General features: G+C 40.1%; 1 protein-coding gene across 4 annotated transcripts in view; it reads right to left on the bottom strand.

Moving 5' to 3' along the window:
• Positions 1-23,412, bottom strand: part of SYNE2 (spectrin repeat containing nuclear envelope protein 2) — a 174,761-nt gene that overhangs the window by 95,983 nt on the left and 55,366 nt on the right. For 3 of the 4 annotated variants that reach the window (XM_085061143.1, XM_085061144.1, XM_085061146.1), the window contains exons 32-49: positions 22,958-23,116; positions 22,099-22,260; positions 19,657-19,758; positions 18,170-18,370; positions 17,047-17,212; positions 16,191-16,303; positions 15,210-15,412; positions 14,734-14,853; positions 14,342-14,630; positions 13,794-13,960; positions 12,129-12,438; positions 11,281-11,445; positions 9,479-9,628; positions 8,322-8,468; positions 6,866-7,015; positions 4,073-4,228; positions 3,441-3,706; positions 262-2,368 (exon numbers count right to left, since the gene is read on the bottom strand). In XM_085061143.1, the coding sequence (XP_084917269.1) occupies positions 262-2,368; positions 3,441-3,706; positions 4,073-4,228; positions 6,866-7,015; positions 8,322-8,468; positions 9,479-9,628; positions 11,281-11,445; positions 12,129-12,438; positions 13,794-13,960; positions 14,342-14,630; positions 14,734-14,853; positions 15,210-15,412; positions 16,191-16,303; positions 17,047-17,212; positions 18,170-18,370; positions 19,657-19,758; positions 22,099-22,260; positions 22,958-23,116 (5,133 nt within the window). Of the gene's footprint in view, positions 1-261; positions 2,369-3,440; positions 3,707-4,072; positions 4,229-6,865; positions 7,016-8,321; positions 8,469-9,478; positions 9,629-10,075; positions 10,424-11,280; positions 11,446-12,128; positions 12,439-13,793; positions 13,961-14,341; positions 14,631-14,733; positions 14,854-15,209; positions 15,413-16,190; positions 16,304-17,046; positions 17,213-18,169; positions 18,371-19,656; positions 19,759-22,098; positions 22,261-22,957; positions 23,117-23,412 lie in introns of all 4 variants that reach the window. The other variant, XM_085061147.1, reaches the window with a different exon arrangement.

Genomic DNA, 23,412 nt, shown 5'->3' with positions numbered 1-23,412 from the left:
TCCTCCTCTTTCCCATTCTATTCTTGTGCTAATCCCCACTGATTAATTATAATCAAACTGAACACAACTTTCTTTGTATCCTTAGTTTCTATCACGATTTCCATCCTATCCACCCATGCAGAGATGATCACAGGTCAATTCAGCTGTTAGAATAAATGAGGCTGTAAGTCATGAAAATAAAAATGCCACAGTCACAGACATCTAATCTAATTATTGGGGAAAGACATATCTCAATACTTCCCTTTCATTAAATATACTTACAACACGGGCAGCAATGTCTGCCTTCAGTTGTGCTTCATGGCCTTGCAGTGTCTCTAAATTTGTTTCTACAGCAGCAGCAGAATTTTCTTCTTTGTTTTCCCTCTCTTTTTCCATTATACATTTAAGAGCAGAAAACTTTGCTTCCATCATATTCTGAATTGCTTCCCATCGCAGCTTTTCATCCTGCATTGTATTTACATCTATCACAAGTGGCTGCTGGAGCTCTAATTGAATATGCTTGATGATGGGGAATATATTTTCTACTTCATTCTGACTACCTTCCTTGTTTACACTCTGCAGCCCAGAGACCAGGTTTTGAAGAAACTCATTCAATTCCTCAACATTTTTCTCCAGGCTCTTTATTTCTTTCCTCTTAGATTCTTTGAATGATGTATCAAAGACCTCATTTTTGTTTATTTGATTTGCTGCCTCCTGGGTTAGGCACAAGATTTGTTGAACTGCCTGCAATAGAATCTGTGCAGATATGACATTCTCAGCAGGAGAAGAGCTGGAGCTATCGTTTAAGATATTAGCTTCTTTTCTTACAGTGGATGTCACAGTCTGAATTTCATTTAGCAACACTTGAATCTTATCCCATTCCCTAACAATATTTTCCAAGTGTATTATCTTCCCTTTAATATTATTTTTAATTTCAGAAAATTTAGCTTGCAATTCATCCAGCTGCAGTGAGTCCCATTTCAGACCTACGCATTCAAATATTTCCTTGTACTTCATTACTTGTGACAAATTTGACTGAAAAGCTAACATTTTCTCTTTGACTGCTTTGCATTTATCCTTCAATCCCTGCTTGGCACCTACTAATTCATCACCTTTCAGGTTCATTTCACCATCCTGTAGCTCATTAAGATCCTGCTGCAATGAAGCTATTCCTTCAGCAAGCTCTCTGCAAACAGCTGTCTTTTTTTCTACTTCGTGAAGTTTACTCTGAATTTGCCTCTGTGTCTTCTTTGCTCTATTTTTCAGACTTCTCAACTGATCAATCAAGAACAGTTGTTCAGACAGGCTCAGCTCCCCAGCTGTGACCTGACTCTCCCTGCAGTGGGATGAGATAAGCCCTTCTATTTCCTTTATGTCCTTTAGCATCTCCTTCAGAATGGCTTCTTGGCTGACCAACTCTGAGCATGTGCTGGTTTGGTTTGGCTCAGGCCTGGCCATCAGCTCGGCTTTGCGCAGCTGAGAGTGAACTTTGTCTATTTCTGCAGTGAGTCTTTGCCTCTCCTCCAGCTGGAGCTCCAAGTGCTGCAGTCTTTGAGCAGATTTTAAAACAAGAGCCTTGTATGAATTCTTCAGTGTTTGTAAAAGGAAGGTCATATCAGAGACCTCCTCTGGCTCCAAGCTGGGAAGGATGTGCTGGAGCCCATAATCCAGGGATAAAATCACAGGCTCTCTGTTCAGGACTTCTGTGTTCATAAGCTGACAATTTCTGATCTGTGATTTGACATCACTGGGGAAAAGTGCTGCTTTCTGGTCAAGGTGGGACAGCGAATCTTTGACCCATGAAATATTTTCTTTCAGCCTCTTCATCATTTCATGTTTCATGAGAGCAGGACCAGTGATCTGAACATCATCTCGAGAAGTCTGTTGTGCTGACAATGCTTCCAGCTTGCTCTGTAAATCATGTATAGAGTTCTCCAAAGCCACCTTCTCTTGATCACTCCAAATTCTTTTCATCTGCAGCTCAATCCTTCTTTTCAATAGAGAAAGGCCATGCTTAATGTCCTGCAGCTCTGTGGTCCAAATTAGAGGGTCTTTGGCTCTCCCTGCAGCTGAGGAATGCACCTCTGCTTGTAAATACTGTTCCTGTATCAGCCTCTGAATATCCCGAGCTTTGTTCATAAGCCTGTTAAATTCATCGATTTCTGCCACCACCTGATCATGTTTCTTTTGCACTGCTTGTTCCATGTGCTGCCACCAGTGCTCCAGTTGCCTCATCTGGCTTTCTGTCAGCACTTTATCCATGCATGTCAAATGCTGAGATAAAACTTCTTGCTGATTTTGCAATTGGTTTAAGACATCTCTTTCTTTCTTTAAGGACTCTATGCAAGCCTTAATTTTCTCCAGAAGAACTGTGTTGTTCATAGGACCCCTGCCAAAAATATGAGCAGTGTTTGAAAATAATGAATTCTCCTTACACATGAAAGTTTTTTAAAACTAATTTTACTCTTTAGAGTATGATTCACTAACTTTATTCACGTAATCACATGCATCTCTCAATGTTCTCTTACAAATTCCCTAACCACCCTTGCAGTATCATTATTTCTTGCTTATCTGTAGAGCATTCACTATTCATAGATATCTCTGCAGAAAAGATTTCTTCTACGGTGTATTCTCTAAAATTGCAGTATATACTAATATAGAATATAGCCCTTGTTTTAAAAATCAGCAAGACTGTTAGGTCATCCTTATGTGAATTAACAATATTTTATAGTAATTTCTGGTTGACACTGAAGATAAAACTTGGTTATAAAAAAAATTCAGGAATTTCCATTCATGCAAGACAAACTCTTCCAAATAAATCTACTCATCTTTTATTCCCAGAAGTATTTTAAATGCTCATCTAAAATACATTTAGCAGATAGATTTTTAATCAAAATTTTCAATATCTTTGCTGTAAATTAATGATTTCATAAATTTTAGAGATTTTCAAATTATTTTGATAGTTTACTGTGACAATCTAGTGATGCATTTCGAAGACTAATTCATAAAACAGAGTAATTATTTTTTCTGCATTGGTTACCTCTGAATTGGTAATGTACACTTACTTGTTGCCATGAAATTCTTCCTATCAAATAAGGTTCATTTTCAGAATTAAGAGATATTTCATTCAGAAAGAGGTTATAACTAGTGAGTCCTTAAAGAAAAATTAATATCTCACATCTGCCACATATAAAAAAATTTTTTTTTCATTTTAGCCCAGCAATTATTTCTTTTTTTTTGCCTAAAGAATAAAGAGAGTAGATGTTGCTTAAGAAGAGCAGAATACCACCAGAAATGCTTCTGCTTAACTCTGTTCACAAACCTACAAACCTCTAAGGCTTCTCTTGAAGTGGATATAACTCCATATTCTTGTGTGAGCATTACCGAAGCATGACAAAAAATTCAGTGTAGGACCATATTTATTCTGCAACCTCTTGACCTAACCCCTCCACCATACTTACATTTTGATGTTATCTTTTTCTGTTGACAAATTTTTCATTGAGGACTGTGCAGCAGAAAGATTTTTCTGGTATTCATTAATTAAAGAGCACTGCTGTTGCTTCACTGCCTTAACAGCTTCTAGTTCCTGGAGCAGCCTGTCCCAGCAGGGCACTGCAGGCTCCGTGGTTTGCAGCTCTGCTCTGTTTGATGCTGTTCCATTGGGAATTGCTTCTTCACTATGGCACAGAGACTTTGCTTTCCATGTTTCCAGCTCTGTTTTTAAATTCTACAACCAAGACCACCCAGAGAGAGGGGATTAAAGGATGATCTTAAGTACTTTCAGATTTCAACGCAAAATATTAGTTTAAATGCTGATTCACCTACAAACATATTCCTGCTCATCCACAAGCAAAGGACCACATCATGGAAGCACACATGCAATTCTAGGTGTATCTACTCCTGCCCTCTGGAAGAGCAGTACAAACTAGGGGATTTACATGGGCATGCATCAAGGCACAGTGTTTGCAGACAAACTGTGCAGTTAAAACTCAGATAAGACTGTGGGCAACAGTTTTGGTTTGCCCAAGTGAATCACAATTCTGCAAGTGTATCACTCCATTAACAGTGAAGAATGGCTTTGCAGTTTCCATACCTCCAGCTCTTTTAGTTGCTCATTTATAAGCACCATATCCAGTTCAGCCACTTCATTTTTCAACTCATTGACCTTCTGTTCCTCTTCAAAATATTCAGTGTTTACTTGCACTCCAGGAAATAGTTCCTTCTGGACAACCACTTCTGCACCTGTGTCCTACAACACAAAATGAGATTCTTATTTCTGAAGGACCTAAACCAGTAAGTTTTCTGTCTGCAGCACTTGCCTCACGTGTTTAAGCCATGCCTAAATCCTGCTGTGGTTTCCCCCACAGCCTCTGGGGATCAACCAGGACCCAGAAACTGGAACCTCCTTCACTGCCCTCCATCCCTGCAGTCATCCTGGCCTTTCAGCACTGCCCAGATAGCTTTGAAACCTCTGTCCATCATTTTAAGTGAAATTCTGACATCCTCACCCTCAAATAACATCCTCCCTGCACCCACCTCTGCTACTGATAAATTCGCAGGTCTGTCATGTCTTCTCCCTCTCCTCCTTCATGGAACTTTATTCTCCCTCCACACCCACATTCCTTCTGCTCAGCACCTGCCTTGACAATACTGCTGTGTCCTTCCCCAGGACACCTCCTCAGCTCTCCTTCACAGGGCAGCTCATGCATGAAGCAGCTCGACTGTGACACAAAGCCACTGCTGCCCCTGTCACAAGTGCTACCCAAAATCTGGGTTAAGATGAGAGCAGTGGGGAGTCATGTCTTTATCAGGGTGGAGAGGAAGGGATTAGGAGGCTCCAGAGCCAGTTCCTGGCACTACCTGTGATTCCCACATCAGAAGTACAAGTCACTCAGGCTGGGGCCAGGTTTAACATCACCTACACCTATTGCAGACAGCATCATAAATTAGTGTCAGGCTAGCTGGATCACGTGATGATATTTTAAAAATCTTTCTGCATTTCCCTTCTCCTAGTTTGTATCTGTTTCTCCTGTTTGTATCTGGTGAACTGTTCCATGCATAAACTTTATACAAGTGAATGTATAAAAATACACAGATATTACTACAGTGTGAGCTTCTCCATGGTACTAACATCTAAAATCAGGAACAGTAAAAAAATTCTTGTTTGATAAACTTAATGTATTGCTACTTTAGACACTGTTTTACTAGAAGTTGACAGTTATCCCTGCAGCCATATATCACTTGTAAGCTGTTGCTGTCATCTATCCCTCTGTAGGTCATGAGCTATGCAAAATATACCTGATTCTAAGTGTGGAAAACAGACAGCAGAAAGTAAACATTCTCAGAGAAGAATAGTTCTATTTATTTGAACTCCTGTTTATTTTCAGTCAAAACTGAAGAGGCCACTCACGAAGCAGGCAGTGAGAGAACCTTTCAATTTCTCTGTGTACATATCCATAACAGTTGTATCAATTCAGACAAAAGATTTAATCTCAAGAGACTTAGGAGTGCCATAGAACTCAAATAAGCATTAAAACTCAGCTAAGCTATCACACAGAAAGGAGGAAATCCACTTTACCAGATTGAAATATCAACACATCAAAAGACACAGAAAAGTGTCCTGACTTTAAGAAAAACCTTGCTGTGTACTTGTTTTGCTTGTTTGTGTGATGTTCTCATTGCACACTGGCACTGCCTTCCCTGGATACAGACAGGGGAGGTTGCACCTCAAATTCTGTGCCCAGTTTTTGGGCCACACACTACATGAAGGACAGTGAGGGGCTACAGCTTGTCCAGAGAAGGGAATGGAGCTGGGGAAGGTCTGGAGTGCAAGTCTGGGTTTGTTTAGCCTGGAGAAAAGGAGGCTCAGGGGAGACCTTATCACTCTAAAACTCCCTGAGAGGAGGGTGCAGCCAGAAGGGATCAGTCTTTTTTCCCAGGTAACAAGTGACAAAAGAGGAGGAAATGGCCTCAAGCTGTGCCAGTGGAGGTTTAGATAGGATTTTAGGAAAGATTTCTTCCATGAAAGGGTGGTCAGGCAGTGGAACAGACTGCCCAGGGTAGAGTTACCACCCCTGGAGGGATTTAAATGATATGTAGATGTGGCACTTGGGGACATGGTTTAGTGGTGGGCTTGGCAGTGCTGGGTGAAGAGTTGGACTTGATGGTCTCAGAAGTCTCTTCCTACACCTAAATGATTCTGTGATGACTGCATTGCTCTTTAAATGCTTTTCAACAGTACCCAGTATGACCTCCATAATTTTTCCAGGAACTAAGGTTAGTTTCCTTGATCTTCCCTCACACCCTTCTTGTAAATTGGAATAACACTTCCAGTCAGCAAGAACTTCTTCAGCCTCCCAAGACCTTTGGAAGATTTTGCTGGGGTTTCCAGTCAGAGCACATGTGCACGTGCCAGCTAAGACCTGCCCATGGACAGGCCAGCTGTGGACCTGCCTATAGACTCACCTGAGATCCAGCCCTACCTTCAGCTTATTTTCTTATGCTGGATCATCTTTGGATTTCAGTTTTCTGATCTGCCTGTCCTATGATGGCAAAACTATCACAACTAACTATAATAACATGGAAAGAAGTTTGTATCAATTTAATGTATTTAAAGAGAAACTCTAAATATCATAAAGACTGATTATGATGAAGCTAAAAACCAGAGTGAACTCTATTTTGAACAGATCCACTGAAAATTACAATGTGGCAACCACTTTGGATAAAGTTCAAAGCTATTATGGACATAAATAAGATATATACACAATAGTCTTGATTTTGATGTAATTATCTCTTCTTCTAAAAGAACTTCAGCCACGGCCCACATGGAAACAAAAAAAATTGAACAACTGGCAAATTTCACTTGAAATAACAGACTGTGGGTTACCTCATGTGCAGAAATGGGGGGATTAGAACCCAGACCATCTTTCTCAGCTGCTGCAGATTCCAGGACTTGACCTTTCTGGCACACCTCCTCTTGAACCTGCCCCACATCTTCTCTATAGGACTGATTCTCGACATCACTAGGGCTCTCCTTCTGGTGTAAGAAAAACAAAAGAAACCAGTAATCAAAAAGCACTAATCAAACCTGCTGAGTAGTAATTATAGTGCTTGAGATGAGAAAGTTATGAAGCCTATAATTATGGGTAGGTGAGCAAAACCATAATTACATCTTATAATTTACTGTGGGCAAGGTTATGGCAAAGGAAGCTACTTACAAGAAGCAGTGCTGTAATTCTGTTATAAAGTTTTAGAAAAATTGCAAGTGTTTGTGCTTTGACCTACACTGTTTGTGTAACGTTATTCTAGGCAGGGACCTTGAATTGTGTGCTCCTGGACACAGTCTTGAATGCATTTTTTAAAGGATTAGCTTTTTCCTGAGGCTCCAACTTGTAGACAGATAGCCTGTGGTTAGACACCCAGCAGTTACCAGGCAGGAGAGTCCTGTGGGTAACCTGGAGATTTGCTTGGATGTAGATTTCAGCATTTCACACAGTTTGCCAAAACTGAAATTCTGAGAAGAATCTGGCTCTGTAACACCTCCCCTCTTCAGGAGGGGATGACAGCAATGAGACTTCCAACAGGAACTTGGCCTCTTCCCACTCATTGTGGCTCCAGCTCCTGAACACTACTCTGGTGTGGCTAGCACAGGTTTTTCCCATGAGAAGTTTTCTTGTGTTTTGTAAATAAAGATAAAGTTTGGATGTTGTTGGAACAGTGTCTCAGAACTTGGGCAGTGCAGGCCTGGCCAATCAGGCCTGGGGGAAGGCTTCTGACTGACCAATCTGGGTGACTTTTGAGAACTCTATAAATGTGATGAAATCAAAACAATAAAGGTCATTCCTTCTTGCCACTGAGAACTGATGCATTCATTACTCTGCTAGCTGCTCAACAGCGACACTCTAGTGTCTAAATTCCCCTTGTACCAGAGTGCACCACACAGGGCACAGCGTTGCAAATGCAGCCTCACACATGCAAAGTAAATATGTAAATAGGAAATTCATATAAATGAAAGCAAGTCAAGCACAACAACAGTATTCAGGCAAAATGGTCAGGAGATTTCACAACACATCCAGGTGACTTGGAATGCAACACCCCTTGGAAGGAGATATCCTCAGCAAACAACTAATGAAAAAAAGCCTCCCTCTATACTAATTTTAGATGTACAGGAAAGGATTAAGTGAGTTACCACATAAGAAGTATACAACACATCAGACAAAATTAGCTCAGTGTAAACTTGAGGCTTTTCTTATTCATTAGTAGTATCACCCTCACTGCAACTAAACTGGATACATATATACCCTCAAATTCAGTCAATCTGGTGTAATATCATATCCAGTTACCTGTGCTGGATGGGTCTTCTTTCTAGATTCATCACCTTCAACACCAACACCGTCCTGATGTTTTTCCAATTCTGCTTCACCACCCAGAACTGCACTGTCCAGAACATCCTCTTGGACTCCGTCATGTTTGGCCATATCTGGGCTCTCCTTATATACAGCCTCTCCCTGATTTGGAAAATGCAAAATGTCTACAATCAGTAAAGGTAACAGTACAAAATTTAAGTTTGCTAAGAAACTTTCCACTCCACAGTCTGTCTACTCTATCTTCAGTTTAGCTTAAGGAATGGAGGAAAAGGCTGAGGTGTCCAGAGAACTGGAAACCCCTGCTTAGTTCAGTTTGCCATACTGGGACCTTTACCACTCTGAAACAGTTTCAGGACAGGGTAAAAAGGAGGAAGTGCTCACATGATTTTTAACATGGTTATAGAAGTTTGTGATTAGACACGTTTGGTAACTATTGATCTTGCACCTTCTCCAGAAATCCCAGTATGGAGAGCTTTCACCAAGATATTTTGATGGTCATCTCTCCCAGACACTCTCATTACTCCGTGGTCAGGTCAATGAGGGAGTAACTCCAAATCATTCCCTCAGCTTCGCACATTCTTATATTTACATTTTTACAAGTCATTTACAGCGTCAATGTCCTGAGATCTCATAAACATCATCAGTTCCAGGATAGTAACCTCTCATTACTACAGTGATGAAACCTGTTGAATCCTCATTTCTGGGAGTCAGGAATAAGGATTCATTCAAAGCCAGGCTGGATGGGGCTTGGAGCAACCTGGTCTAGTGGGACGTGTCCCTGCTCATGGCAGGGGGGTTGGAACAAGATGATTTTTAATGTCCCTTCCAACCCAAACTATTTTGTGATGCTGTGATTTTATGAAATCACAGTTATGTGGTGGATTTTGCATCATGGACAAAGTGGGTCCAAGGCCTGGGGGTTTGCAGAGACCATCATTTTGGTCTCTTTCACTGTTTACATAAGCAAAGATGAGGGGATGATTTGGAGAAAGCACAATTTGTCATTCCTTTCATCAGGTAAGGAAAATATGCCTCTGTAAGATAACAAATTTAAAGAATTTGTAATTCTTTAATGGATTTGTAATGAACACAAAAACACACACACACACACATACACTAACGTGTATTAAAACACATTTGTCAGGTACCTGAACAGCCTGTCCCAATCTGTCCTTGCTGTGATGGATATCCTGTAATGGGCTGTCTGACAATACACTACTTTTCTCCAAAACTGGGGCATTCTGCTTCTCTTTCTCTGACATATTTCCATTTACATCTTGACTCTAAGAAAAATGACAGAAAAGAAAAACTGCTTGTGTCACCATAAACATTGTATTTTAACACTGAATCTCTGAATGATAAAAATTATTCTCTCTGAAAACAAACAGGACAAATACTGTGCTGCAGCTCTAAACAAGTCTCACTGGTTTAAGAGAAGCTCTCAGAGCTCTTTGGCAGAGGTGGATCTGCAATTTCCCCATCTATCCACCTTCTCTCTGTATCCTGACCAAGGATACCTGCTCTAATCAGTGGCAAGAGAAAGTCACATGCAGGTTATATTTAAATGGAAAACTGCTATTCAAATAGATGGAACATTAGAGATTTGTACACTTGTATTTACAGGAGGCCTAATTTCAGTGAAATTAAGGATGGCATACACAGAAGGCACTCAAGAGAGATGCCTCTTTAGCCAGTTTTCCATTGTTGTTACTGTCAACAAATAAACTCACATCACGCTTTTCCAAAGGCTCCACTGCTGTGGGAGTCTCCTCTGCAGAGATTCGAGTATCAGAAGTGACCTGTGTCTCTCTCTTCAGCATTGTATCTGCCTTATCTTCCTTTTGTACTTCATTACCAAACTCATCTTTTAACTCAAGGGCTTCACTGAAAATGTTTTCCTTCTTTTGCTTGACATTTTCAAGTCTTTCTTCCAGACTTTTGTGTTCACTCTGAAGTGTTTTAATCTCGTCCTTAATAAACTCCTGTTCTGGTGAAGAGGTGTTTTGTTTAACAGTTTCTGCTAAAATCAAACTTTTCCTTACAGTGTCTTCACATCGACTAAGAGGTCCCTGTTGTTCCTTTAAACACAAAGAAAACATTTCATTTCAAAAGTATCTTCACTCAATATACCTAATGTTAAGATCTAAAGTCAATCCCTAAAATCATAAATACTTCTTGTGAACAACAAACTGTTTTGAAAGGTACATGCAGACCTGTTTGCTGCAGAAGGTCAAATACTAAACCGATAATTTTGTCAGCCATTTTCATGTACAGAGAACACCTGAAGCTATAAGCACTACAGAGATAAAATAATCCCAAAGCACAGTGGGTGGGACACGATGATCCTTCCACATTCCTAACAGATAATTCCTCCTGCCTTCTCTCCCATTCCTTTTTCCTTCTTAGAGGCATAGCAAGTTCTGAAGGATAGGGAATTGCAGTGATCCATATGTGAACTATGGTTTCAGCTTCCAGTAGCTCTCCACACTCACAGCTACAAGACTGATTTCCATTCTGCCAAAGAGCAAAAGAATGTCTACTGATGCACAAAAGACACTTCTTAAAACTCAACTTGGCTCACTGACATTCTTCTAAAGTTTTTCACACTGGCTAAATTAAAGACACTTACTAATACCAAATTTAATGATCTCTTCCCTCATTATGCCCAGAGAGTTAAAAACCAAAAATCCCAACCAACCGAACTGAAGAATCCTGTGTGCTTGAGCTAAGACAATTCCTCCTGAACCTTCAGTTCAGCTAAGAGCAAAGGTCTCCTCAGTTCATTAAGAGTGGTTTTAGTCCTGCAATTATCTCGATAAAAGGAACATCACATACTTTTTATTTTACAGAGGTTTTGTAGCTTTTCAGTCTGACACCATGAGCAGCTCTGTTTTATAAATCTGATGGTCTCCACAGTGCAGAAACTGCAACATACCTGTGATTTCAACTGGTTTTGCTGAGCTGATGGCTGTTCCATTTCTTGACCATCATACTCAGCAAGCTTCTCAGAGACAGTTTCCAGCTCAGTGCTCAGGCCTGTTACCACATCCTGAACCTGCTGGTGCTCCTGAACAGGGCTTTCTGATGTCTGCATGATGGTCTAGAAACCAAGCAGTTTCTAGGATTAGTCCACCATTATCTCAAACAAACAAAACCATCCACAGACTGTTACAGCTTTTCCAGGGCCTCACCAGCACAACAAACTTGCTTGTTTCACATGAAATATCTGGCTAACCACAGGTGAACCACAAAACCATCCTGCTCTCTTCCCAGCACATCATGGACCTCATAATGAATAAAATTTTTATTAGTAGCAGGAAGCAGAAGGGTTGGCATTGCATAGGAATATACTTCTAAAAAGGATGTTTTCTATTAAAATGGGTGAAACATTAGAGGCAGAATGCCACACAGGGTACAAATGCAATTTTCACTGCATTGGGTGAAACCAAGAACAAGCAAGATGCTGGAAAACAATCTTTCAGATGTTTTCCAAATTCATCCTTCCAAAAGGAAGAAAACATACTGTGGCTTGAAGAATGTAAGAACAAATAATTCATATTATAGCTATCTAAATCTGCTTATACAGACACAGAATGTTCTTCATACTTACTTTGGTCTCATTGTTTCAGTATTTATCCCTCAAAGATGGAGAAATTCCCTGCCCTTTTTCAGAAAAACTTCCTCCACTCCCAGTTTTCCCCAGAAACTTCCCACCTGAAGGACACCACAGCTGAACAGTGAGAACAACAACCAACAGGAAAGCAAAGAGAGTGAGGTCCCAACCTGGAGCTGGCTGAGCAGATTTTCATGTTGGTGCTTTAATTCTGTCCATTCTGCCTCTGTGAAGCAGGGATCAATGGTGTGACCCTGTAGATGCTCTCTCTGGCTTTTCAATTTGCTAAACTGGGAAGTTAAGTCTTCTGTTTTCTGCAGGAGGTCAGCATAGTTTGCCAGCTGAGCTTGCTTCTCCTCCAAACCAGGCTGAAGGGCAAAGATCTCCTGCTGCTGTTTCTCCAGTTCCATCAGAGCCTGTCTCAGATCTTCCTTGCTTTGCTCATATTGCTCCCTGTTGCACTGAAGTTGCTCTTGAGGGCTAAGGAAGAAATGCTGTGTTTAATAGTATTAAAAATCCAACTGTATTGATTACCTAGAAAATGTCAAAGTGTGAACAAGTCAACCACTAGAATGAACTTGAGTGTACCAAATACTTTTTTCTCCAGATTTGAAATTACAGATCAGATTGGAATTTTCAAGGTGATGAAAAACACTAAAGTTATTGCAGATGGACTGGACTTAAATGCAGGACAAATGACTAACCCTCTTAAACCTCAACCTATAAACCCACAGTTTCTAGCATCTGAGATGTGGTGTTCATGCTCTGACTTACTCTGCTTTTCACTGCAGCAAAAATTCTGTTTAAAAAACTACAATATGGTTATGAATCTGCTTTCCTTGAATTCCCATTACAGTTCTCCTGAAAAGGAATGCTCTGTAGAAGACACTCCCCCACCCCAACTAAATGTGATGTGTCTTTTAGAGATACAGACAACAACACCATAATGTGCAATACAGGGTATGTTAGTACAAACCAGTGATTGTTTTCCTGACCTTTACACTGGATTTCTGTTTGTGTGCTTTATGAGCTTGCATACTGATCTGCTGCAGGTGAACAGGTTGCATTTGTTCACAGGAAGTATGCAATGAGACATAAGTAACATTTTTATGTTCAAATTTAGGGATGGAGCTCAGACATCTTCCAGATGGAACTTAAATGCCAACATTTGAAAATATGATCCCACACAAACAAATCCAAATAAACAGTCTGGATATAATTCTGTAAAGTACAGCAGGATAATCGAGGACAAAAGTAAAGCTTTACTGTTTTGGGTTTTTCCCCACAAGATTTTTGTATTTTTGGCAAATAAACAAAGCATAGCTTAGCACATGTGAAATGCTCCCGCTTCAAGTTCCCTGTTCCAGCTTCTCACTGCTGCTGTTCCTGTGGTTCACCTGCTGCTCACAAACCTTATCCTGCAAGGTCCTGAGCATCTCCCCAGACATGCAGAGCACCTTCTCTCCTGTCTGCAGCACCGTGTGAAGAGGATGCTCTGCACTGACCTGTGCTGGATCAAACACAGCCAATGCTCCATCCTCCTGAGCGCCTCTTGTGCTACTTCTACTGAGAGCTCAATAACAACAAAAGGCAAGAGAAGATTCTCTGGGTATTCATGGCCACACCAGAAAGTATCTCTGGCTATTCCCCACCTGACCATTCAGCCCAACCTGTGACCTGCTCCTCCACAACTCTGCAGAAATACAAATACTTCTGTAGGTATCTCGTTCTGCTCCCAAAGAACAGAAATTCAATGGAAGTGGTGGGGGAAGAAGAGAAAAAAGTCAATACAGCAGTAAGTGATCTCTATTGCCTCTTGGCAAATTCCACATTACCTGCTGTATTCAGTTGCCAGCTGAGAGATGTTTTCCCACTTTCTCTGGAGTTCAGAAATGGTCTGCTGAACCTCTGGCTTATTTTTCTCATTTTTCAATATAGTTTCTCCTAGATCTACCATGCTCTGTACTTTGGCCTCACCTTCATTTCTGAGAGTTGTGATTTCCTATATTAAACAAGAAGCAGAAGCAGTACATACACAACTGGTTTTAGTTACAAAATAAAGGATAGCACCATTATTTTTTCATACTTTTCACACTGCTGTTTAAGACAATGAAGATCTTCTTCCAAATTATTACATAACTGACACATAAACAGATCATCTAGTTTTGAAAATCTGGGGTAATTAAGCTGATTTATTAATTATTCTCTACTGACAGGACTGACATTGTGCTGAAAAATTAAACAAAATGCTCAAATGACAAAACTACAGGCCATGAGAAGTGACAGCATCTTCCAGGAGGTTCTGACTCATCAAGCATTCCCCTGGTATTAGCTTGAGCAGAGAGGTGAAAAAGGTGAAAAATGAATATATTTAACACATTACCTTTATCTGATTAATCCTTTCGTCTGATGACAACTCATTTTCTTGTGAGTTCATTTTATCAAGAGCCTCCTCGAGCTTTTTGATCCAGCAAGAAACATCCTGGGCAAGGTCTTCAAAATTCTGTCCTTCCACTGGAAGTCTCTCAATATTCCCTGCCATTTCACTTACATGTGTTATCAGTGCATGGTACCTACTAATAAGATTACTGGCTTCTGAAAGGGTTTCATATTCTGTCAGCCCAGCCTCCCTCAAGGAATTTGCTAGCTGAGCCAGGGAATCAAATGGTTTCCTGAAAAATAAAAAAAAAATTAATCCACATCTATTTGTTGTAACAACATGGAACAATCTTGTTTAGAAGACAGTTCTTAGACAGAGATGAAAAAACGCAATACCTCTGCATTAACAGTGTTTTATAGATGTTCTCAAGCTCTGTATCATCTTTATTGATCTCTTTTACTTTTTCCTCCTGAGCAGAGAGCCATTCTTCCAAGGCCATGCTGCTTTCTTCAAGGCTAAAGGAGGCATAAATACAGACTCAGGTCAAAATAAGAGGCATTACATGGCTAGAATCTGCTACACAGAAGTGCTTTGCTGAAAAAGTAACATATATATAGTGTCTGATCAAGTAAAATTTTAAACACAAGCTTAATTTTAACTGTCTCAGTTCATGTCACTGAAACTGTAGTTTCCATACACTTCTGCTATGAAATTGAAAATAAAACCCACATGAAACATACAACAAAACACTTCACTAAAATACCATCTTTTATAAAACGTTGGGTTGTTTGCCATTCCCTATGGCAGTTAAATAATGAATCATCTTATACCACTTGTGACTAAAATGTCAGACACAAGATTAGTTCCCTACCTACTGAGCTGCTGGAGAGAGGCACTGAGTTGCTTTTCCCGTTTCTGACATTTGGAGATCAACCTTTGTAGCTCTGCCTCTTGATCTCTCACACGACTGTTGAGGTGGTTAATGCTTGCTTTGGGCAAGTAAGGCTTCACTTTATTCAATAAAGCTTTAACCTCTTGGATGTCTCTATCTCTGCCTTCAGATGTTAGGAAGTGCTGGAAAAGAGCACAAACACAAGATGGCATTGGTCAAATCTGCTGTAATGTAACAGGTATATATTTACGTTGCAAGAGCTTTTCAGCTCCTGTTATCTCCACCACTATTTTTGTTCCAGCAATTCCAGTTCCGGAAAAAGAATATAGCTTAATTCACAGTTTGCTGACTATTCCACATGTAAATGGAAAAGCTGCTGTTTGTGAAATAAGGAGAAAGTGGAGCTGATGACTCAGTTTTTCTTCTCTGCAGCACTGGCACACACAGAAACAGGCAAGCAGCATCCAAATCAGCCCTGGCATCACCATGCCTCCTGTGCTGCTTAGCTGTAATTGTTTCTTGCAGATGTTGTGACTTTTCCATCTGTTTTCTGTTCATTCTGTCTGACTTGGAGAGAAAATCTAGCTACAACAAATCAAATTTAAATTTTTCACATTTGAGTCCACTGGGGGTCAGAATTTCATGCTACTCTCTACATATTTGACTTTCTGCACCCTTCTACACTAAAGTACTTGGTCGAGGTCCACTGACTTTCATTAACACTGCCCTGTCTCTCACTTGCCCAAGTTGTCTGAACCTGAACACTGATACTTCATTTCAATTAAGTCTTATTTTCATTGCCCTTATTTCCTAATGCTTTAAGTCACATGAGATGTTCTTCCAGCCTCAAGTTATACAACCACTGCTGTTGAATTCACTTCCAAGAAGAGTCTCATGGGTAAAAAGAGCAACACTTCAAGAACCATCAGCTTTAGAAATTACATTATTTTAATACTTTACTTTTAGCCTCTGTAGTCTTTCTTCCAGTGTGGGTTTTGTTTCTGAGGGGTCAAAGCAGTCCTTCAAAGACAGCTGAGTGCTGCTGAACCAGTCATTAAAATTCTTGCAGTGACCTGAAAAAAAAACATACATTCCAATATTTTTTCATTGATTGCATCCTGTGGAAGAAAATCCTATTTGACGTGAAGATTTTAGACAATTTGCAATTATATTTATCAGTGCTCATGTCAAAGGTTGCTTTTTACTACAGAACATGTGACTGAAAATACTGCAGCTCTTATTTTTATTTACCCAACATTAGTTGACAACCAGCATATCTGTTCACTAGGAACAGACTGTTATACACAGCAGTTTGGGTAAACAAGACCTGGAATAGCCTTGTGGAAACTTTTCTCATTTCCACTCAAATTAATACTATTTTAAAAACATTTGATATGAGACTATCTCTGGGCCAAATTTCCCACTTGCACAATCCTGTGTCTACTCAAAACAAAAAGTAGTAACACTATTTATTCTTAAAACTGATTTCAAATAAAAAAAATAACTGGAAAAAATTAAAACACTGGATTAGTGTATTTTTAAATTAAATACTCTGACATTTGTTCCTGAATTACGCATTACACTTTTAATCTATTTTTTAAATGTAAAAATCAGAAACAAAGTACTTTGATCCAGACTGATTTGTTGGGATCATAGCCATTTCTCTCCAAATCTTTATTTTGTTCAGAACCCTGAGGCAGTTTGGGATACCAAAGGAGTTTCAGACACTTAATCAATTAATTGCATAACCTTTAAGTCATTGTGGTGATCAGTGCAAACCTGTAAAGGTAAATAATCATGAAGTGCATTCACTTACGATTTAAAACACCAATAAAGTGATCTTGAAGCACGTGTTTCTTGTTATTAAATAAATCAGTGACACATTTAAGCTGCTTATTTAATTCATCCACATCAGGACAATCCGTCTCTTCCTGGAGTAAAGCCACGAGGTGTTCCTGTTGCAGAATTTTCTGGTGTATCTCCTAAGGTTAAAAAACATTTTTTTAAATGTAAAAAGTTTTTTAAATTAATATTTTGAAGGGCAAGCAGTAATTCACTGTACAGAGCTGCTTTACTACAAACTAGAGGTTTGCAAAAGTGTTTAGCCCTGCCTATATGTCAAAATAATGTCTTAAATTACATTGGCATTAACAAGGCAATCAGCAGGTAGGTATAAGCACTAAACTCTCCTTGAGCAGTGTGTGTACACCTGTACACACACATAACCCCACAAAAACAGATATGTGAACAGTGCCACTGTATGTTCCAGAGCATATAATACTTACAAGCTACAATGCCTTAGCTGCCATAGGCATTATTCCACCCCCTGAATTCCTTGTTCTGTGTCAAGACCCTGTAGGCTGAAAGGTAACTTAGAGGGAGCTAAAGAATTAATTAAAAGCTCCATCTTTCCTCCAGTGCCTGGGATTTCACTGCCCCAAACACTAGTGGTCTGACAACCACAATGTGTATAATCCACTCTCTGCTCCACAGGAGGTTTAAATCTTGCCAGCCTAAGCCTCCAAGCTCGAGTTTCAACAAATATTCAGCTGAAATTGTCTCCTGGGAGCTCCTCTTGCAGGCAGGCTAAAGTGGCACAAAGGCATTCTCTGTATATTACCCAGTCCTAGGAAAAAAAAAAAACAAACCAGTATCCCCACTACTACTTGAATATATCCTGGATGGAAATATTGTTGGGATCAACTTGGGATCAACCACTTCCAACAGCTGCAAGGGTTAACTAAATAGATCTGATAATTCCAGTAAAAACAGGCTTTTCTTCCACGTTTCTGGCAGCTTAAGGAAATATTCAAGCCAGGCTCTTCACTTGAGTTATTCCAGCAGTTTACAATTTACACTGGATGAACACTTATGAACACTTGCCCCCGAGAGAAATTATGAACAAATTTATAAAATATACATCATTTGTGGCATTCTACCTCTAATTTAGTAAAGATCTCTAAGGTGTCTGAAGGAGATAAAGCTTTCAGCAGTGATTCAGTCATTCCAATCTGTGTCTTGGCCAGATCAAGGTCTCCTTTCAGTTCTGCTGTATTCACGGTGAGTTCACTGGTCCCTCGCTTCGCTGACAAGAGCTCTTTTATTAGCTCCATTTTTTGCACAACAGATGATCTGATGACCTTAAAATTGGAAATAAACACACATCAATTATGCTGGATCAATTTCCTAGAATATTACAAAAATACATGATAGACATAAAAAGAAATGAAGTGGTCTGAAGTCCAGACATTTCAATTACAGTTTGTTTCGATTTGTTTCCCTCCCACTCCAGAAATTGAAAAACATTTAAGTTCTGCGTTTCTGGGGAGGAATGATCTCAATTCATCTTTATTAGCAGATATACTGGTGCTGTTTTATTAGCAAATTTATTTTTCAATCTCTCCAATGCCTACTCTCAGCTGATAAAGGCCTTACATGAGCTGCCATGAAAAAGAAGGTGGCAGCTCTCTCTATAACACACTTCACTGCAGGAATTCCACTGGGGCAAATTCCCCACAACAACTCAACAAAAGGCCAGCAGAGAGGTGGGAAGCTCTGGCTCTAGACTTTTCACCAAAGAGCAACAGGTCCTGAACCTCACCCTTGATTTGCCGAGGCAGCAGCTCAGTGGGATCACATGGTGGGACACCACCCTGGGGACTCAGGGCAGCTGGGGCTCCCGAGGAGCACAGTGTGCACAGCACAAGGTTGCAGAGTCCTTCCCTAAGCTCCTTAGATCACTTTACCCAGTGAAACTCCTTGGAGTTCACTGCCTGCTGAGGATAAACACAGAAATAGCCAAACAGGGTCAAGCTCAAGGTGCATCTGACAGACACCAGGAGCAGGTGATTGGTGAGCTGCTACAGGAGCAAGGTAGGCTAACGTGGTCTTAAACAAGAATTTATTCTTTGCTGTGTGAAGCTAATATGGAAAGATGAAGATTTCCTTGTGGTATCCCAAAGGACAACATCACAGTATGCAACCTCTCTATGCAAGAACACCACTCTATGCAAGAAACTGCACATTTCCAAGCTACAGTAAGCCATGTCCAGGCAAAGGTGGAGTTTAAAATAGACAGTCAGCAAAGCTGAGCTCCTGGGATCCCCAAAGGGGTGATGAGGTCCATTGTTGGCCAACAGCTAAACACCAGGTATCCCTGTTATCAGCCTCTTTGGGCAGGCCCAAGTCCTGCACACTAAAAAGACACAGAAGTGAGAGAGACCTTTCTGTTTAAAATGGCAAGTTTGGGTCTAACAGCCTCACAGGTACAACAAATGAAATGCCACTGCCCACTGGCAACAAAATTCCTCCAACTCTCCTTGTGTAGATTTAAGTGAAACCAGCAACTGATTGTGGCAAAGGCAATACTAGAAGCAGGGTTATAGTAAGGAGTACTGACGTATCAGCTGTAAAAGCTTCTCTGTACCTGCAGCTCCAGTGGAGGTTCATTACTATTCAGAAGTTCTTCTATCTCAGCCACCGTGTTGTCGAATTTTTGGAGTTTCTGCTCTTGGACTCGTAAGCATGCCTAAAGTTGGAAAAAACACATTGGTAACTGTGCTTCCCCCCAAATTAACTCTCCATGGTTCTGTTTGACAATTATATTAAAATATTCTGATTGTGCATTTTAGCGTATAGAGGGTATCACAATTTGTTCATGTCCTAGTTTTTCTTCTAGCAATTCAGGCATTTTTTGTATTCAAGTCAGAAATGCCCTATGTTTCTCAGGAAAAGCTGCTGATAATGCAAATCTAGCATATATTTAACAATCTTAATTATTTTACTTAAAGTAAATTTGCAGGAAAATAATTTTAATTTTGCATTTATGTCTTGCTGCTTCTATTAAAAGGATATTCTCAGATGTCACAGACTTGAAGTCAAGAATTGGCATCCTGGTGGCACATGCTTTGGTATGGATGTGATAAAATACAACACATGCTGTAAGCACTTTTTAAATGTAAATCCTTTGCATATGAAAAGACCTCCACTCATTTGAATGTATTCTGGAACAAGTCAGTAATGTGAAGGTAAAATGCCAGCTTCAACTTATGAACAGGATAATCACATTGTCTCATGTTCCCGAATCGATATTCTGGGCTCCCTGAGGACAAAGCATTCCTTTTGTAGTCTCTGTACAAGCAATCACCAAAACCCATTCATGTGCTGCAGCCCTTAGAAGTGTTTGCATTTGCATACAAGCTACAGGGGAAAGCAGAACTTCTCTCACATGATTTATACTGAAATTATCATTAAATACAGTCCAGTAATTCATTGCTCTGTTCTTTTGTGACAGGCTCCTTGAAAACACATGCACCAGTGCTCTGCTGGGGGCTCACAAAGGACTCTGAGTTTCCCCCTGTGTAACATGATAAACATTGCAACAGTTGGGGGTCTTTTTGTTATTAGCATAAACATAGAGATGTTTCAGGATCAACACAAAAAGAATAATAATAAAGTGATAGATGAACCTGATGCCCTCTGCACTTGGAATCGTTTTACAAAAATTCCAGCACACTGGGCTGTTTTCTCTCCTTCTACTCCTCCTTTTTAGTAGCTCAGGGGAACATGGCTTCTGTCTCCCTTGCACTCCCCTCCCTCTTCTTTTATGACTTTTATCTCTCACAAGGAAGCAGCAGAATAACCTCAGTGTAGTCACCTCCAGCATAGCCCTTCCTAAGGAGGAGCAGAATCACACTGGGGGCACAGTCACATCATGCTGGACTTGAGCAGTTTCCAGGTAACAAAATGGCCCTAAAGATGCATTTTCCAGCTGGTGCATTTTCACTGGAGCCTCCAGGGACCTCAACTACTCCAGGTAAATTCTGGCAGTACAATGGTAAAGACAACAATGATGTGACAAAATATCCACTGCTGCACAGTGGGTATGCCATTGTTTCTTAGTGAAGATCCATACAAAGAGCACCTTGGCTTTTTACTGCTCTGCAAATTAAAACAGATGAGCTGTGCTAACAGTAGGAGGAAAGCTGCAACCAACCATAATAAAAACCAGGTCATTTGTAGCTTGTAAACACTGAGGAAAAGCTGCCTGCAAATTTTCAAACAAGAGGATATTTGTGTCTCAATTGCACTCAAGCAGGAAATTATTTTTGCTTGGTAGACACTGATTGCGATCACAAGGAAGCAGCACAGCTGGTCCATTATGGCCATAAAGTTAGAAATTAAAATATTTACCACCATAAGTGAAGCTCTTCAGTGGCACAGACCTAATGCATGTGTTTTTACACCCAAGTGCACCCTGATACTCAGAATTAATGTTATAATCTGTGCAAAAGGGGCACTGGCAGCCCAGGTTCTGCTGCTGTCTGCTTCTGTGCAGCTCTGGCTGCAGCCACTCACTGCTGAGGCTGCAATATGTTACAGCAAGAACACACCAGGACAGGGGGAAAATAAACCCTTCTGCAACCTCTCCTTGAGCTGTGCATTGCCCAGCTGTCCCAGAATCTTCACTGATAGGCCATTTCTACCTAGAAAACAATCATTAGCCTATACACACTCTTTTCTTTCTCCTCTGTGCACCACTGTACTCCACGCTGCAAGCTGTCCAGGCCTTCTCTCTGCCCTGTGATTGTACACACAAAGGAATGAGGACTTTTGTAGTTCAAAGCAGCATTTGCAGTGTTGCATTGATGGAAAACCATTTAGTACACATATATGCTATCTATGCATTAGTTTCCAAGACTTTTATCCCAAATTATAGGCAATATTCTTGGTGAAACCACCCATGCAGATACAACTGCAAATGTTACAACTTCCTCTGCTGGAATTTCTATGCAATGTGCATGTTTATAGCCCAAGGCCCACATCACTATGGTATAAATGAAAGGTAAAAGATTTCCATTTTGATTACCTTCAGCTGTGTAAGGTCCTCTTCAGTCAGGCAATGGTCTTCTGCATTCTTGAGCTCTGCGTTTGCCCAAGCGTCTATTGTGCCAGATAAACTCAGGAGTTTGTCCCACAAAGCCTGAGCTCTCCCCAGATTATCACAGTAGTTTTCAGTCTTTTCATTGATCTGCCATCAGATTGACAGACAGAAAACACACTCAGATTTTTTAAAAATTCAAGTTATATTTCAAAGCAAAAGCAGCACAATAAAATTGGAGCGAGATGAAACCATCCACAAAAACAAGTGCAGCAATGGGGAAAAAAAAATCTCATGTCTTCACAGTAAACTGGTCATGGAAAAGATATTTAAATCCCTGCCACACATGTCACCAAACATACCAATCACAACAGCAGCTTGCCAGTTTTAAGGCAGGTTTAGGAAGGAGCCTTGCTCATTAATGTTTATCTACTCCCAGTAAATACCATTTAATCTCAGTATTGATGCACTGCTTAGATCGACAGTGGCAAACATTTCTCACCAAAAGCACCAGCATTGTAATTTTCCAGATTGTCTCCAAAGTCTAAATCCACAGAACTTGTTATGGAAGCTTACAGATCCACGCAGAAAGCACAAATATTGCCTTTCTGCATTTTCTAGAATTATTTACAGCCAAGGAGTGCTGATGATATAAACTACCTGAGAGATCAGAAACGTTACATCCACAGATACTCGGCAAGCTTTGCTCTGGTAAACACTTGGATTTATCGCTTAAGAATCTCTGCCATATTGCACTTAATTTATTCGAAATATTACACCCGCGTCAGAATCAATTACTATAATGCATAACAGATAAGACCACCCTGATAATTTACTTTTTACATACATCCAGCCATCTGTCCACAATAATGTTAGCCTCATTCTCGAACGGAGGCTCCTCAAAGCTTCTCATTTTATTCAGCTGGAATTGCAGGTTTTTGCAGATCTGATTTATTTTGTCTACATCTTCAGAGTGATCATTAAATTCCTCTTTTGCCTCTTCAATCTGTGAAAAAGACCACATGCATATTTGTGAGCACGTTTGCTTATGATTGTTTATTCAGCAAAATAATTTTAACTGATTTGCTCTTCTCTTTTTTTGCTTAGAGAAACAACAGCATTACACAAAATAATCTATTTTATACAATATGATGAGACTAGGAATCCATCCTGTTTTGTTATACCCCTGTCATGCTGACAGAATATTTTCCTGTTAGAAATCCATATCATTCTGTTATTGGCTGCAAAACAGCTGAGTGGGAATTACGGATAATTTATTTCCAAGAGAGCCAAAACTACAGT

This window comes from Lichenostomus cassidix, chromosome 5 (assembly GCF_008360975.1).
Source record: "Lichenostomus cassidix isolate B80296 chromosome 5, HeHo_3.0, whole genome shotgun sequence".
NCBI lineage: Eukaryota > Metazoa > Chordata > Aves > Passeriformes > Meliphagidae > Lichenostomus > Lichenostomus cassidix.
Note: the sequence above shows the minus strand (reverse complement) of the source record. Positions and strands in the feature narration are given on the sequence as shown.